Source organism: Pteropus alecto, unplaced genomic scaffold, assembly GCF_000325575.1.
Source record: "Pteropus alecto unplaced genomic scaffold, ASM32557v1 scaffold55, whole genome shotgun sequence".
Taxonomy (NCBI): domain Eukaryota; kingdom Metazoa; phylum Chordata; class Mammalia; order Chiroptera; family Pteropodidae; genus Pteropus; species Pteropus alecto.
In genome coordinates, this window is record NW_006436813.1 from 928374 (window position 1) to 945908 (window position 17535).

The following is a 17535-nucleotide window of genomic DNA, read 5'->3' on the forward strand; positions in this document are numbered from 1 at the left end:
GTTGGGGGGCGAAGGCTAAAGAGATGCCAGGATGCAGACGTGAAGACCTAAACTGGGGGAGACTTCCGCTCACAGACTTTTCCTGGCCTGTGCCCACATTCATGGTGGTTCAGTCTAGGCTTGTGAGGTTGATTCCATTTTTGTGCCAAAGACCTCAAGTTAATATCGCCAGCAAACGAGCACAGCTGTGGGCAGCAAGTCCACCAGAGAGTGCTGACGAAGGAAGGTCTGTGCCAACTTCAGCAACTTCAACTACTTCTGCCTTAAACTGCATTCTTGCATATCCACCTGCCTATCTGACAGCCCCTCTTGGATGCTCAACAGACATCGCTTAACAGAACGGGTCTCCTGGTCCCTGCATTCTCCCCTACTGGCTTCACTCTCCATTTCCCATCTCAGTTGATGGCAATTTCATTTTCATTCCTCTAGTCGCTCAGGCCAAAACATGGGAGAAATCTATGACTCCTTTTGCTGTCTTGCCCCTCATGACTAACCCATCAGTACTTCTGGTTGATTGCACTAGCCTTTAGCATCTGATGATTTTTGCCAGCTCCACGGCTACCGTCCTGGCCTGAGGCAACCTCACGTCTTACCAGAACAGTGCAACAGCTTCACCACCTATTTCCATTCCTACTACACCCCTCACCCACCACCACGAACTCAGTCTATGCTCAACAATGGCCCCAAAGTGATCCACTAAAACTTAAGTCAGATCATCAAGTTCAAGAGCTCCTAAATGGTTTCCTATTTCACCCAAAAGTTAAATTTCTTGAAAAGGGGTTCGAGGGCTTACATGACCAACCTCAACTCCTACTACTTGCCCCCTTGCCCACTCAGTTCCAGTCAATCAGTCCTTCTTGCTGTTCTTTAAGCAAGCCTGACTCATTCCTGCCTCAGGACCTTTCCACTGGCTTTTCCCTCTGTCTGGAACACTTGCCCAACACTTGACCTATGTATCCAATTTGTTGTCCGTCCCCCACACTAGAAAGTGAGTTCCACAAGGTAAGGGTTTCTTCTGTTTGTTTACTGATATAAGGGATTAGACCACTGCCTAACGTGTAGTGGCTATGCACTGTATATTAAATTATATTATATACATTAGTTAAACGGAAGAAGATTTCAGAGAGAGAACTGATGAGAACCAATGGCAGAGAAGATTTATGAAGTGAGGGAGAAAGGGGGATCGAAGAGAACCCAGCCTTTGGTTTGGGAAACTGAGTGGTGCTGCCAGTACAATGGGTCTAGAGTTAAGAAGGGAGCAGGAGGGACCTGGCAATGCCAGAACAGACACGAGAGTTGAGGGGCCAAAGACATTGGGGGTCTTAGCACCCCCTCGATCACTCACAGACTTAAGCCTGCAGCTCAGGGCAGTGGTGAGGCTGAAACAACAGCTTTGGGAGCTGCAGGCCTGGGGGTGTTTCTTGGGGAACTTCCTACGAGCCATCCTGGGTGGCACTCCACCAACACAGCTTCTGGGGGGAAATAAACTGCAGATCTGGCTCAACCACAGCCCTGCCTGCCACAGCCCATATCGGGCACACGCTTGCTAGATGTGGGAATGGGCACTCAGAAGTGTGGCTGCTGCAGACACAGTTACAAATTCCTGCCAGGCCTTGGGATTCCTCTTGAGGTCACTCCTGGATGGGAGGCCCTTGGAGAATGTCTGCTTGTCTCCACCTGAGACCTGACCACACCCCTGCAACAGTACCCAAGGCTAGATGTCCCCTCCAAGCTCTTTCTGCCCCCATTTCCCATGGGCAGGCAGAGGGTAAAGTGATCAGCCCCATAAGTCTCTCTACCACTGAAGTCCTGTCTGCTTCGCTTCTATTCCCAAAACAATAAAGTCGACCAGCCACAGAGAGGGCAACTAGGAACTCTTGAATGTCCACTTCTAGCAACTGGGGAGAGAAAAGTCGAGTGACCCATGTCTGTGGCAACCTGGGGCACCAGCCAGGGCATTTTTTGATACCTTGTGTTCACACAGTTATTGTCACAGAAAGCAGGAGAACCACCCAGTTCCTTCTCTCTCCTGATCCTGGGTGATCTTACTAAATCCACTGAGGCATGGCACCTTCTCTAAATTATCAGACCTTTGTATGTCACCAGCAGCTCCACCAACTTGTCTGTGCCCCTATTTCTCCTTCTCATTTCAGAGTCCAGCAGAAGCTGCCCCTGACCGCTGGTTCACCGCCTGCTCCAGCCTCTCCCATCTCAGGCCAGCCCTCTATCCATCTGTGTGTGCAGATGTGCACACATGCACACCGAGCTAAGTAAGACCTTTTGGGTTACTTGACATTCACAAGAGTTTTCCCTGAAACATGTTTCCAGAAGAGCCCTGAGGCTTCCTTGGCACCAAGCTATGCCTCCTTTGGGAGTCAGGAAAACTCCCCTCCCCTTCGAGGTATGCCTGACCACACCGGAGATGAGGCCAGGCTGGGCCAGGCAGCCAAACCCTAGTGCTTTACACTCCTTATCAATCCAATGGGGAGGATGCTCTATTACCCATAATGCCCCCGAGAAGCTGACAATGAACGAAAACACTGGTAATAAATAGTTACAGCTCTGACTGAACACTAGTCAGGGAAGTGAGGTGAGACTTTTCCCCCAGGAAGCGCTACTGATCTCTCCTCCCAAGCCAGACCCAAGGGCAGCAGAAGGCTCCGGGGTGCTGAGAGGCTCTCTCTCCCCTGAACAGAACGGCACCTGGGCAGTGTGTGCTGGTTGTCTCTGCTTGTTCTCCCACCTCAGACTCAGGGCCATGTTAGGCTCAGAATAGCCACTTCACCACCGAAGTTAGGGGATGTTAGGTAGGGATTCCTTCCTCCTCAGACTCTCCTCCCATCTGCTGTCAGAGAGGAGGTGATGTGGGCTGATTATCTGATCACAGAGGGAGGTGTACTCTTGTACTCTACTTGTCACCTAGGTAACCAACCACAGGCACACCAACCACACAGAGTATCTAATTTTTAAATATCCTGCTCAGTATAAAAAAAGCACCATCATATTACCCAGTAATTCTGGAGTACCTTTTCAGTGATCTAGGTCTCCCCATTAATCTGCTTGAATAACTGATTTTCTGAATGTGAAGGCATTGAATAACTGATTTTCTGAATGTGAAGGCAAAACTTGACATTATATTTATTGCATTTCATCTTTCTTTTCAACTGTGTTTCCAGTCTATTGTGGTCTTTGAGATCTTAATTCAGGCCCCATGGAGAGGTTTTCCTCTCAGACAAGCATACTGGGCAAGTGTGCTAATGTGCCTTGTAAGTCTTCATGCAAATCCCCTACCGAGACTCAGAGCAGAACAGGCAGAGCACAGCTGTGTCCTGTTTCTGGATCTCTCCAGATCGAGGCTGATTCCCACCAACGCTCCTTGAGGACGGTATTCAAGCGAGCTACCTGCCCTAGCATGCCACATATGAATGTCCATATTGCTTGTTTTGCTGACATTATCCAATTGCAAATGCCACTCAGCTCAGGAAACTGCAGGGGCTGTCATGCCTGCACAGAAATAGGAGCATGCTCGCCCTCACAGAGCTCCCAACCATGCTGGTGTAAAAATGGGCGCTTGTGAGAAAACACTAATCCATACAAGGCCGGGTATGGTCAATCCCCAGGAATGACACAAAGATGTCCAATAAACACACGAATAGACCACTGAGCAGTTACTCATTCAACAAACTTTTATAATAAACAGAGCGACGCCAGGCTCGCTCTGGATTCCCTGTCGTCTTTAACCCTCATAACCACCCCTTGAAGTTCATGTTCCCACCTTGTTCGAGAGGGAAGATGGAGGCTCAGGAAGTTTAAGGGACTTGCCAAAGGTCACACATCTAGTGTGCGGTGTTGAGCCCAGGATCCACCTCTGAAGCCCAGGATGCCCTGAGCTGCCCAATGGCCCATTCATGGTCCTGCCATTGGGGTTGACTTTGCTCATGAGAAAAGGACTCTGCTCTCAGGGAATGGCCCAAGGGCCATACTAAGGGCAGAGCCCAAGCATACCATCTTGGAGACCCCTGTTAAAGGGGAATGGGGCTGGTGTGGCAGGCCCTCAGGTCGGGCGCTCATGCTACGGGTTGGGGCCACCAAAGCCAGACCCAGCCAAGCCATGCTGGGGCTCAGGAACCACAAGCGCCTCCACATGTTCCCACAGAGCACCCACCCTGCAGACAGCTCTGCAGCACTCACACGTGAGCAGGAGGGCTCCCCGCTTCCCAGGCCAAGGAATTCCCTCAGATCGAACCATTCTCACTTCCAGTAGAACAGTGTATTCTGAAGAACCAAAATGATGGCAATTATTCTGCCCCCTCTAGGACTGGAGATATGGAAAATAGGCCCAGTCTTGTGTTTGGGTTTATTCCCTGAGAATGAAAGCCTGTTCCTCTCTCTGTCCTGAGTGAATACCAGTGCGGGGTGAGCCAGGATACAGATGAGGGCACCCTCCCCAGCAGTAATGTGACCAACAGGCCGGTGTCCATGAGACAAGTCGTTGGTCCCCGTGTGGAAGTGCCACTGGATGGTGATCGTTCACAAAACTGATGGGGAGAAAAGAACAAAGAAGCAGGTTCCAGGATGCAGGACTGTGTGCCAGAGAGTCAGGGAGAGGAGCTGGAAGGGCAGTGAGCTGAGGAAGGTCAAAGGCCTGGGGAAGGAAAGTCTCAGATGTATGGTGGGGAAGAGGCTGGGTGAGGAGTCAGGTGCAGAGAGACTTACTGCCAAGCGAGCAGCAGATCCAGGTCACTGATGTGGATGTGACTGGCAGCTGGGTACCTGGCGGCTATGGAGAGAATTATCTCCACAGTCCACCAGGAAGTACAGACATTTCTGGAGACAGGGCTGCCTTCTCAGGAAACGGGCTGCCAGCAGCACAAGGCCAGGGCAGCTCCAAGCTCCTTTTATACCATTTGTCCTCCTGTGCCTGCCCAGCAAGCCCAGGGTGAAGAAACAGACCCAGCTAGGAGAAGACCATACAGTCCACAAAGCAAAAGTTCTCATTTACTTCTTAAAGATCCACCTGTGTCAAGCATTACAGCCTGAACTGCACCGATGGGAAGCCTAGGTGAGGGGGAGCCCCTTGGCGCACCAGGGGATCCCCAGTGACTCCTGCTCACAAGCCTGCGCGCAGCCCACACTGTGCTTCAAACCACAACTGGAAGGGTCAGAGGAGAGTTCATTGTAATTCAGTCCTTTGAGGAGCGTGAATACAGCCACATTTCATCATGAGCATCAGGCACATCTTCTGGGATAAATAATGCTCCAAACTGTGCCATTAGCCTGAGCAGCAGCCAAAAACAAAAGCCCAGGCTCTCTCCGGGCATGCCAGTCTGGCTCAGGTTCATACTCGGCAGAGGACCCAAGCTCCAACCACTCTGACCTCAAATGTCCACTTGGCCTCACAGGGGAAGACACTCTTGGCTAACTTGTTAACTTCCTAACCCACCCGGCTCCACCTCAAGGCTATATATGAGGCAAGAGTCACAGGGGGCTCTTACTCCATACCTCAAGCTCTTCAAAAGGGAATCAATATAGAAAAAGTAAAACAGTCGCAGGAAATACCATTGGAGGCTTCTTGTGTTCAGTGGTTGATAAAAACCCAGGAGTCTGTTTCAGAGCACATCACACAGGGCTGGAGCTGCAGCTGGGGCACCTGGGGTGATGGTGTGGGGCCAGGCCTGCAGAGGAAGGTATACGACGGGGAGAGCCAGGCCCCTGCCCAGGGCTGCCTTGAGTGTGCCTGCCCTCACTCCAAAGAGGGAGGCCCAGACCCTGAGCTTCAAGGGCCATGGGTGCATCCTCTCTGAGGAGGCTGTGCTCAGAGCACAGGCAGGCCTGTGAGTGGAGGTGTGGGGCATGAAGGGCTGCAAGGCCAGAAAGATGAAGGAGCCTCCTTCACATCCTGGACAAAAAAATGTTTGAAAGGAATGTCTCCAGTGGCTAGGAACTCAGGCCCTGGGAAGGCACAGATGGGTGACTTGCCAGCTTGGCCTTTGTATATGTCTGTGGAACCAGAAAGAGCCATCAGAAAGCCCAGCCCTTTAGTTTCCCAGCCCTGTAACCAAGCGCTCAGCCTCCCTGACCGTGCCTGAGCCCCTCCAGGGAAGTGGGTAGCCGATGGGTCTCATCTGGCCTTCACAGGGCATGGGTGCCACTGTTTACCTCCTTGGAGTTCCCTACAGGGTTTTCTCCAAGCTTCTTAAATTGCAATCTAAAGAAAAGTACAACAATGCTAACTATTTTACAACTGCTCTGTGTAACCACTCCCAAGACCAAAATATAAAACATCTCCACATCCAGAAGCCTCCCCTTGCCTCTTCCAGTCAATCTCTCCCCAAAGTCACCAGTGCTGTGACTTCCATTACCCTGAACTAGTTCTGCCTGCTTTTGAACTTCCTTAAAAAAATACAAAAACATACAGCATATATTCTTATATATGTGGCTTCTTTCAAAAGTTTGTCTCTGCTTTCAAATATAATAATCCATGCTTTCAAATATAGTAATCTTTTGTTCATTTTTACTGCTGGATATTATCCCATTGCATGGACATACCATACTTTATCCATTCCTCTGATGACGAACATTTGACTTGTTTCTACTTTGGGCCATCTTAGTAAAGTTTCTATGAACATTCTTATATATGTCTTTGAGTATCCCTATAAAAGTCTGCCTGGAAAAATTTCCACCAGCTAAAATGTCTGAGAGCAAAGATTTTTTTCACTTCTAGACTGCACAGTAGTGGTATTTATGCATCAATCTTTTATCTGAAGCAGCAGGACAGAGAAGAACAAACCACCCCTTCCCACCACCCCGGGAACTGAACCAAATGCACAAATAGAAGCTTCAAGATGTTAGAGAAATTGTGAATCTTACAAGTGTACTAGAGAGGGGTGTGTGTGTGTGTGTGTGTGTGTGTGTGTGTGTGTGTGTTTTCATACTGTTGCTATTGTGGGAGGATCTTAGAATTTCCTGGGCAGCTTATGGAAAATAAACGTGAGAGAACCACCAGTCCAAAATATTTAGGGAAAGGGGAGGAAATGACAAGAGATGAAGTTGGAAAAATAGATTAGGGTCAAATTCAAACGGCCTTGAATGCCACGCTAAAGCATTTGGACTTTATCCTGTAATCAACGGGAATTACCAGATGTGTTTAACAAATACCAACTGGCACCCATGTACCACTAAGTAGGTGTGGTAAAGGTGGCCTTGTCACCTACTAAGCTGAGAGAACTACAGTTTGTTAGGGAGTGGCAGGGAAGTGAAGAGTTAAATCTGTGTTCGAGCAACCCGTGTTCAAGTCCCAGCTCTGCCACTCACCAGCTGGGGGGACCTCTCTGTGCCTCTATTTGCTCATCTGTGACATGGAAACCTTCATGGTTTTCATGTGCTGGGGTTATTGAGATTAAATGAGGAAATACTTAGAAGTATCTGGCATACAGCAAGCACTTAATGTGCATTAGCTGAAATGATTCTTATAGGATGATTCCAGAAGCTGCAGGATGACACATGGGGTCAGCTCATGAACACACACGGGTGGACATACACGACAAATGGTACACACATACCCTAGGGTCAAACACTCCTACACACATACAAACAGCCCATGGTGAACAGGCATTTAGAGGCCGAACACTCTAAGACGCTCTCCACTCAACAATAGCCCATAACTCATTCACTAGGAACCTAGTGCTCCATAGTTACGAAAAAGAGACAGGAAATCAGTAGGCCCCAAATTAGCCAAAAATCATCTTCCCGTTAGGGACTTGCAGTCGGGTGAACTTCCCAACAATCCAGAGTCCTAGGAAGACTCTGTGAATGGCCTGGCAGCATTTCCTTCAGCTCTGTTTGCAGCAGTAAAGGGAAGTGCTGCCTTTGGGCGTGAGCTCTTCTCCTTTGGGGTAGGAGAATCTGGGAAAAATGGGTGCCGGGTGCAGATGGCCTTACCTCCACGTACAGGAGGGGGAAAATTCCAATCTTGTCTCCCAGCATTCCCTCTGCCCAGTTGTCATCCACTCTTCTGATCACAGTCAGGATTTCATCCTGGAATTGCCAGAGCCCACCATGTGTACAAACACATGGACATAACACACAACAAAAAAGAAAACAAGAGACCTGTTAGTGCTGCTGAAGCTTAAAGAGTCTAAGCAACGATTCAAAGAATGGTTTATTATCCGTTCCAAGATCTGACATATAAAAATAGTCAACCCTTACATTTTCACTCAGAACCTCTTTCTCTCTTATGTATTGATTACAGCTACGAAGATCTTCTAATGGAAAAGCACGGCAATTTACAATAGTATTTATACGGTTGTTCCCTTATCCTTGATTTTGCTTTCCACTGTTTCAATCACCTATGGTCAACTGTGGCCTGAAAATATGAAATGAAAGATTCCAGAAATAAACAATCCATAAATTTAAAATTGCATGCTATTCTCAGTAAGATGATGAAATCTCACACCATCCCACCCCAGACATGAATCATCCCTTTGTCCAGCACAGCCATGCTGTATACATTCCCTGACCATTAGTCACTAGGTTATCAGATTGACTGTTGTGGATTCACAGTGCTGGTGCTCAAGTAACTCCTATTTTATTTAATAATAGCCCCAAAATGTAAGAATAGTGACGCTGGCAATTTGGACATGACAAAGAGAAGCCATAAAGTGTATGTATGTGTGTATGCACAGGAAAAAACATAGCATATACTAGGTTCAGTGCTAATGGGGTTTCAGGCATCTACTAGAGGTCTTGAAAGGTATAACCCCCATAATAAAAGAAAATAAAACCAGAACTATGAATATGGGAAAGAAGAGTATGTAATCTTTCTACTTAGAAAAACAGAGTATCAACTAAAAATTAGAATAAGAAATACAGAAAGGCTACTAATTTTTAAATAAATACATAAAAAGAATTGGTTTTCCGATTTATCAGCAATAATCAGTTAGAAAATGTGACTAAAACTGGCTAACCATTAAAAAAATAAAGTTAGTGCTCTAATCCACCATATATGCCAAAATTTGCCAAAATTAACTCCATAAGGACTAAATATTTAAATGTTAGAAAAATAAAATTGAATGTCCAAGAAGAAACTATTATAGATGTTTAATCTTGAGTTAAGGACGGTCTTTTGAAGTATCATAACAAAGATTTGGCTACAGAAAAATGAAATTCTCTATGTTAAAAATACCAAAGCAAAACAAAAAGGTAAATACACTACTAAAAACTGGCAGAATGTATTAAAGAAAAAGACTTACTATCTTTACTATATAAAATCTTAGACGCAGTAGAAGAAAAAGACAAATATCTTTAGAAAAAATAGGCCAAGGGCAAAAATCAGGCAACTCACAAAAAAGAAGAAATGCTAATTGCCATTAAACACATTTCAAAATGCTATACGTGACTGATAAAAAATATAATTTTAAATAAGAAGATTCCTTTTTTTTCTTCTTTGTTCTTTTTTGCCTATCAAATTAACAAAGATTAATATAAAGCCAACTCACAGTGCTGGTCAGCAGACAGGGAAAAGGCACTTTATCATTTTTGGTGGGAATATAAATTTATGGCAGGCATTTAGGCAATTCCTAACAAACATCAAAGCCTGCATACCCACTGATCTAACAATACTTCTAGGGGTTCTAGCCTAAGAAAATCAAAGGCGTGCAAATAGATTTAGCTCTGAGGATGTTCATGATAGTGTTTGTTCAGCTAGAGAAAAACTAGAGACAAATACACAGCAAAAAGAGAATTGGTTAAATCAATTATGGTATTGTCTATCAATACCATACTCAACTCCAGCCCACTCTAGCCATCCTGTCCTACCTAAGGAGGAGGGGGAAATGGAGACACACACGTGGAGTTCACATTCTAGAGGTACAGGTTCCTTAGAAGACTGAGACCTGGTAATAGGATCATAGGAATATAGAAAGCTTCCTCTCTCCCCAAATCTCACCACCACATTACTAAAGGCCTATTACAACAGTTCCTTTACCTGGTACATCATGCTCAACTGTCAAAAAAATTATTATTCATACTAAAAGGAAAAAACACAATTTAAAGAGACAACAAACATCAAACCCAGACTCAGATATGGCAGAGATGTTGGAACTATCCGATGGGGAATTTAAAACAACTATGACTGACATGCTAAAGGCTCTAAGGGATTAAGTAAATGGTGTGTAAGAACAGATGAGCAATGTAAGTAAAGAGATGGAAATTCTAAGAAAGAACCAAAAAGTAATGTTAGAGACCAAAAACACTATAACAGAAATTTTAAAGTGCCTTTGCTAGACTTATTAGTAGACTGAATATGCTGAAGAAAGAATCTCTAAGCTTAAGGATAACTCACTAGAAACCGCCAAAACTGAAAAGCAAAGAGAACAAAGACTGGAGGGAAAAAATACGAAACAGAATATCCAAGGACTGTGGGACAACTACAAAGGTTTAGCATATGATTAATGAGAATATTGGGAGAAGAAAGATAGGAAAAGAAATTTTTGCATAATAATGACTGAGAATTTCCCTAAATTAATGTCAGTTACCAAACCATAGATTCAGGAAGTTTATAGAATACCAAGAATGATAAATGCTAAAAAGCCAACAGGTAGGCGTATCATTTTCAAACTATAGAAAATCAAAGATAAAGAAAAAATACTGAAAAAAGCCAGAGGGGAAAAAAATACCATACCTATACAGGAGCAAAGATAAAAATTATACCCAACTTCGCAGAAACCATGCAAGCAAGAAGAAAGTGAGATAAAATATTTAAAATGTTGAGAAAAAAAATCCACCAACCTAGAATTCAGTATCATTCAATAGTGAGGGAGAAATACTTTCTCAAACAAAAACTGAGAGAATGTGTTGCCAGTTGATCTGCCTTGCAAAAAATGCTGCAAGTTCTTCAGAGCGAAGAAAAGATACATAGGTCAAAAACTCAAACCTACACAAAGAAAGGAAGAACAATGGGGAAGGAATAAGTAAAGGTAAAACAAACTTTCATTTTTCTTAATCTTAATTGATCTAACAGATACCAGTTTGTTCAAAATAATAATAGCAACAATGTATTTGATTATGTATGTGTATAAAAATATCACTTATTATATATCATATAGATTATAAATATACTTATGCATGCTTATATATCATTCCTGTGACATAAGGAACAGGAGGGAAGATTTAGGATTATTTTGTGTAACGTGCTTATACTACCTGTGGAAAAGTATAGTGTTTTTGAACTTGAACTTGAATTAGTTGTAAATGTATATTGCATACTCTAGGGTGACCACTAAAAAAATTTTTTTAAGGTACGACTGATACGTTAAGAACAGAGATAAGATGGGATCATATAAACTGCTCAATTAAAATTGAAAGAGGCAAAAAAAAAGTGGAAGACAAAAACACAAACGTAAGTCAAGGGCAATAAATAGAAAACAGAAACAAACATGGTAAATATTAATCTAACTATATCGATAATCATTTTGCATGTCAATGGTTTAAATGCACAAACCGAAAGACAAAGATTCTCAGGGTGGATCAAAAAATAAGACCCAACTCTATGTTGTCCACAAAGAACCCACTTTAAATATAAAGATACATATAGATTAAAAGTAAATGGATGGAGAAAAATATACCATGCTAACACTAATCAAAAGAAAGTGGGAGTAGCTATATTAATTTCAAATAGAGCAGAATTCAGAGCAAGCAATGTTGTCAGGGATAATGAGAGGAATTATATAATGATAAAGGGATCAATTCTTCAAAAAGACATATAATATACGTATTCCTAACAACAGAGAGTCAAAATACCCAAGGCAAGGCTGAAAGGAGATATGGATGAATCTACTATTATAGCTGGTAACCTCAACGACACCATCAATCAACTGGATATAATGTATCTCTATAGATGACTTAATCTAAGAATAGCAAAATACACATTATTCTCAAGCTCAAAAGGAATGTTCACCAAGATAGATCACATTTTGGGCCATAAAATGCACCTTAACAAAATAAAAAGAATAGAAACCATACAATGTCTGCTCTCAGAACTCAATGGAATTAAACTAGAAATCAATAACAGAAAAATAACTGGAAAATTTCAAAATACTTGGAAATTAAACAACATAATTCTAAATAACACTTGGTTCCAATAAAAAATATCAAGAGAATTTTTAAAATATTTTAAAATAAATGAAAATGCAAACCAACTTATCAAAATTTATATGCTATAGTAGTGCTTAGAGAGAAATTTATAATAGTAAATGCACACATCAGAAAAGAAATATCTAAAATTAATAATCTAACCCTCCACCTTAGAAAACTAGAAAAATAAGAGTGAATTAAATTCAAAGTAAGCAGAAGAAAAAATAATGTAAAGTAGAGTAGAAATCAATAAAATTGTAAAAGAAAATTAATAGAAAAAAATCAACAAAATCAAAAGCTGGTTATTTGAAAAGATCAATAAAATTGATAAGTCTCTTACCATGCTAACCAAGAATGAAAGAAAGAAGATACAAACTACTAATACCAATAATGAAAGAGGGAACATTACTATAGATTATATGAACATTAAAAGGATAATAAAGGAATATTATTGAGCAACTCTATGCCCACAAATTTGGTAACTTAAATGAAACAGATCAATTTCTTTAAAGATCTAATCTACCAAAACTCACACAAGAAGAAATAGATAATCTGAATAGGCCTATATCTATTAAATCAATCATTAATCAATAATTCAACTTCCAAAACAGAAAGCACCTAACCCAGATGGGTTTACTGGTGAATGTTACCAACATTTAAGGAACAAAGTATACCAAATTCTGTAACAATCTCTTCCAGAAAATAGAAGCAGAGGGACCGCTTCCTAACTCGTTCTATGAGGCCAGCATTACACTAATACTAAAATTACACTAATAGGCAAAGAAAACCACATACCAATGTCTCTCATGAATATTGATGCAAAAATCCTCAACAAAATATTAGCAAATTGATCCAAAAAAGTATAAAAAGAATTATACAGCATGCAACTAAGATTTATCCCAGGTCTGCAAGGCTGGTTCAACATTCAAAAATCAATTATTATATTCCACCACATCAACAGGCTAAAGAAGAAAAATCACATCAATAGATGCAGAAAAAACATTTGACAAAATTAAAAACCCATTGATGATTTTTTAAAAAACTCTTAGTAAACTAGGAATAGAGTTAAACTTCCTCAACTTAACAAAGAACACTTATAAAAAAAAACAAAAAATGTCCAGTTAATGTCATACTTAATGGTTAGAAATGTGAATCTTTCCCACTAAGATCAAGAACAAGGCAAGGATATTCCTTCTAACCACAACTTTTCAACGTCATACCAGAAGTCCTATCTATTGCAATAAGACAAAAAAAAAATGTAAAGGGTATACAAATTGGGGATGAAGAAATAAAACTCTGTTCACAGATGACATGATTGTCATAGAAATTCTGGAGGACATCAGTACCATGGCAGAGTGAGGAGACTCCTTTGTTTCTCCCCTTAAATTTATAAGTTGGACAACTATAACTCTACAAATGACCCCCTGCTCAACATACAAACTGAAAGATCCATGCATTGGAATATCTGGAGGAGGGTAGACTGGAACACATAGGGGAGGAAGGGTGAGGGAAGGATAGGGATGGTTGCCACAGACAGTCTGACACCCACCATGGCTCCAGAGAGTACAGTAGCAGGGAAGAAGTTGGACTGCAGCCCTCACACTATGGCCTAGATTGTAAGAGGGCAGAAGCAGTGACCTCTGAGAAAAAGCATCTCACTTCACCCCTCCCCATTGAGGCAGACACTAGTAGAGGTGGTTGGGAAGCTTAAAACAACACAGAACTGCTGACAGCCACTACTAGGAGGGCAGAGCCACAGATCATGAAATTGCCTCCAAAGCTCCACCAATCCTGGCAGATCTAGGTAGAGAAAACTGAGATGCTTAACTAAACAGTACAGTAAGGATGCAAAATGATAAATTCCTGCACCCCCACCCCACCATTCCCATCCTGGCAGAGCCTAGTAGAGGCAGTGGAGATAACTCCAAAAACACAGTGGGGCCAGCGACCATTAGTAAAAAGAAGGCAGTGCTAGGAGCTCACAAAACCAGTTCTCCATTACCTGCCACATACTTATATCATAGTAGTAGTGCCCTGTAACCAAAGTGAGCTGGTCAGAGATGGGACATCCACCATCTCAGGATGTACACAGCATTTTCTTTAACCAAAGCAACACTGCCTAACCACGATTTCAGAGGTACAAACAGTGCAGGTAAGAGGCAACAAAAACTTTAACACCATCTACTGGAAAAGAAAAGAAAGTAACCTACCTATCAACCTGCTAAATTGTTAAGAGAAAACCAATATCCAAATAACAACGACAACAAAAGAGCTCAATATCTCAAATGCATAGGCAGAGAAATAATCTATCAAATACCACGAACAACCAAGCTAACATGTGGCTCCAGAAACCAAACTCAAAGTCATGGAAAACTGTGACTTAAAAGACAGAGAATTTAAGATTTCAGTTATGAAGAAGCTCAGTGAGAAACAAGAGAACTCAGAAAGGCAGTTCAATGAGTTCAGGAAGAAAATTAATGAACAAAAAGAATACTTTACCAAAGAGATTGAAACTATAAAAACAGAACCAAATAGAAATTCTGGAGCTGAAGAACTCAATAAATGAGATGAGGAATGCCTTAAGGAACACTATAAATATAGCTGACCAGATGGAATACAGAATTAGCAAGCTCAAAGATAGAAACCTAGAAATGACTCAAGAGGAGAAGAGAGAACTAAGAATTTTTAAAAAATGAAAAAACTCTACGAGAATTATCTGACACCATTATAAAGAGTAACATAGGAAAAATAGGTATACCAGAGAAAGAAAAAATGGGAGACAGGAACAGAGAGCCTACTCAAAAAAATAATTGATGAGAACTTCTCAAACTTATGGAAAGAATTGGACTTTAGAAAGAGGAAACTAACAGAAGGCCTAAATATACCAACGCAAAAGGAAAAAATATTCATTTATGATGAAAACAGTTAATCAAATGGGTATAGAAAGAAAGTACTGCAACATTATTAAGGCCATATATGACAAACCCTCAGCTAATAACATAATAGTGAAAAACTGAAAGATTTTCCTCTAAGATTAGGAAGACAACCATGCCCACTTACGTCACTGTTATTCCATGTGGTACCAGAAGTCTTAGCCGGAGCAATTAGACAAGAAAAAGAAATTAAAGGCATCCAAATTAGAAATAAAGTAAAACTGTTACTATTTGCAGATGACATAACTCTCTATATAGAAAACATTATATAAAAGACTCCACAAAAAGACTATTAGAAACAAATACACTAAAGTGGCAGGATGTAATATTAACATATAAAATCCATTGTTTCCTATATACTAATATAACTAACAACCAAATAACAGAAATAAAAATTTAAAAAATCCATTTACAGTTGCAATGAAAAAGATGATATACCTAGGAATAAACTTAACAAAGAAAGTGAAGGACCTGTAGAATGAAAACTACAAGATGTTCTTGAAAGAAATTGAAAAAGACACAAAGAAATGGAAAGATATTCCACGTTTATGGATTGGAAGAATTAACATTGTTAAAATGGTGAGATTATCAGCGATATACAATTGCAATACAATTTCAACGCAAATCCCATCAAAATCCCAATGGCATTTTTCAAAAAAATAAAACAAAAAAAAATCCTCAAATTAGTATAAAACCAGAAAAGACTCTAAATTGCCAAAACAATCCTGAGAAAAAAGAACAAAGCCGGAGGTATCCCACTCTCTGACTTCAAAACATATGACAAAGCTACAGAAATTAAAACAGTATGGTATTGGCAGAAAAACAGACATAAAGACCAATGGAACAAAAATGAGAGCCCAGAGAGAAACCCACATGTATATGAGCAACTAATTTTTGACAAAGGAGCCAAAAACATAAAATGGAGAAAGGAAAGTTTCTTCAATAAATGGTGTTGGGAAAATCATGTGCAAAAAAATGAAACTAGAGTGCTATCTGACAACATACATAAAAATTAACTCAAACTGGATTAAAAACTTAAATATAAGATCTGAAACAATAAGATACAGAGATGAAATTATAGGCAGTGGACTTATAGACCTTGGTCTTGGAGGGGCCTTTGTGACCTTTCCCCAGAGGCAAGGGAGGTAAAAGCAAAAATAAATGAAGGGGACTATATCAAACTAGAATGCTTCTGCACAGTAAAACAAATTATCAACGAAATAAAAAAGCAACCAACCAAATGTCAGGAGGTATTTACAAACAATATCTATGATAAGGGGCTAATATACAAAATATGTAAAGAATTCATACAATGCAACAGTAAAATAAAAAATTCGATTAAAAAATAAGCAGAGAGAAAACAGGGAGGAAAAAAATGGCGTAGATGATAGAGGCTCTGTTCATCCCTCTGGCAACCAAATCAAAGTTGTGATGGAAACAAGGAGAAGCAGCAAGGAAAAATCACCTGGATCTAGGTGAACAAGCTATACAACTAGGGAGAAATACAAGAAATCACCCTGCAAAAGCAGAAGGTAGGACAGGGCGAGGACGCAGGGCTGCCCGGTCTGGAGTGGCTGAGTGAGACAGAGGCAGTGGCAGCGGCAGGAGCCTCTTAAAGGGGCCGTGTCTGCAAGTGGATTTTCACGGTGACGGACCTGCTCGCTCTGAGCACCAGTGCCGATTAAGTTGCACACAGAGGGTACCAGGGACTTACAAGAAGACATTATCGGAGTGAGGGCTGAGGCGAGACTCCCTTGGTACAGAAATGCCAGTGGTATCTATTGTTCCCTGTTGAACCGTCCCCCATCCCAGTGTGTGGACACAGCGCAGCCCTAGCCCAGACATCATCAAACTGGATAACAGAGGTCATTCCGCCCAGAGGATTACCTGAAACCCTGCCTGCCCCAACTCGTAGGCCCTCCTCCTCCCACTCAAGCCACATCCAGGTATATCCTCAGCGAGTCAGGTGCTCCTTGCTGAGTAGCACCTAGACTCACACTGGAGGCAGGTGGCCTCGGTTTCTGATGTGGCCTTTTGAGGCACCTATAAGCATAGCATCTACAGATTGTTTGCTGAATCTTAACAGGTGGCCCTGGAGGGGTAGAGACTTGGGTTAAGTTTGGCCTGTAGTTGAACCCCTTTCAGGATTGTGCCATTGGACACCTACTTCACAAATCCACACTAATAAGACTGAGAGACTTAGGAGCTTTGCTTAGTACATAGAAACGGACATGGAAAGGCAGCCAAAATGGGAAGACAAAGAAGCAGAAATCATATGAGAGAACAGAACAGAGATCCAGATATAATAGAGTCAAGTAATCTAACAGATGCAGAGTTCACAACACGGGATATAAAGATGCTCAATGATCTTTTGGTCAAATTCAGTGAGGACTTCAACAAAGAGATAAAAAACACAACAATGGAAATGGAAATTACAAAAGGGAACCAGTCTGAAACGAAGAACATATTA

General features: G+C 41.7%; 1 protein-coding gene across 7 annotated transcripts in view; it reads right to left on the bottom strand.

Annotated features, from left to right (window-relative positions):
* Nucleotides 1–17535, bottom strand: part of SH3RF3 (SH3 domain containing ring finger 3) — a 355405-nt gene that overhangs the window by 131536 nt on the left and 206334 nt on the right. For 6 of the 7 annotated variants that reach the window (XR_003046998.1, XM_015591254.2, XM_015591256.2 and 3 more), the window contains one exon: nucleotides 7942–8037. The exons of the other annotated variant lie outside the window; for it this stretch is intronic. Coding sequence is in view for 5 of the 6 variants with exons in the window: in XM_015591254.2 (XP_015446740.1) it covers nucleotides 7942–8037 (96 nt within the window). In the remaining variant the exon portion in view is untranslated. The remainder of the gene's footprint in view (nucleotides 1–7941; nucleotides 8038–17535) is intronic. 7 annotated transcript variants of the gene reach the window in all.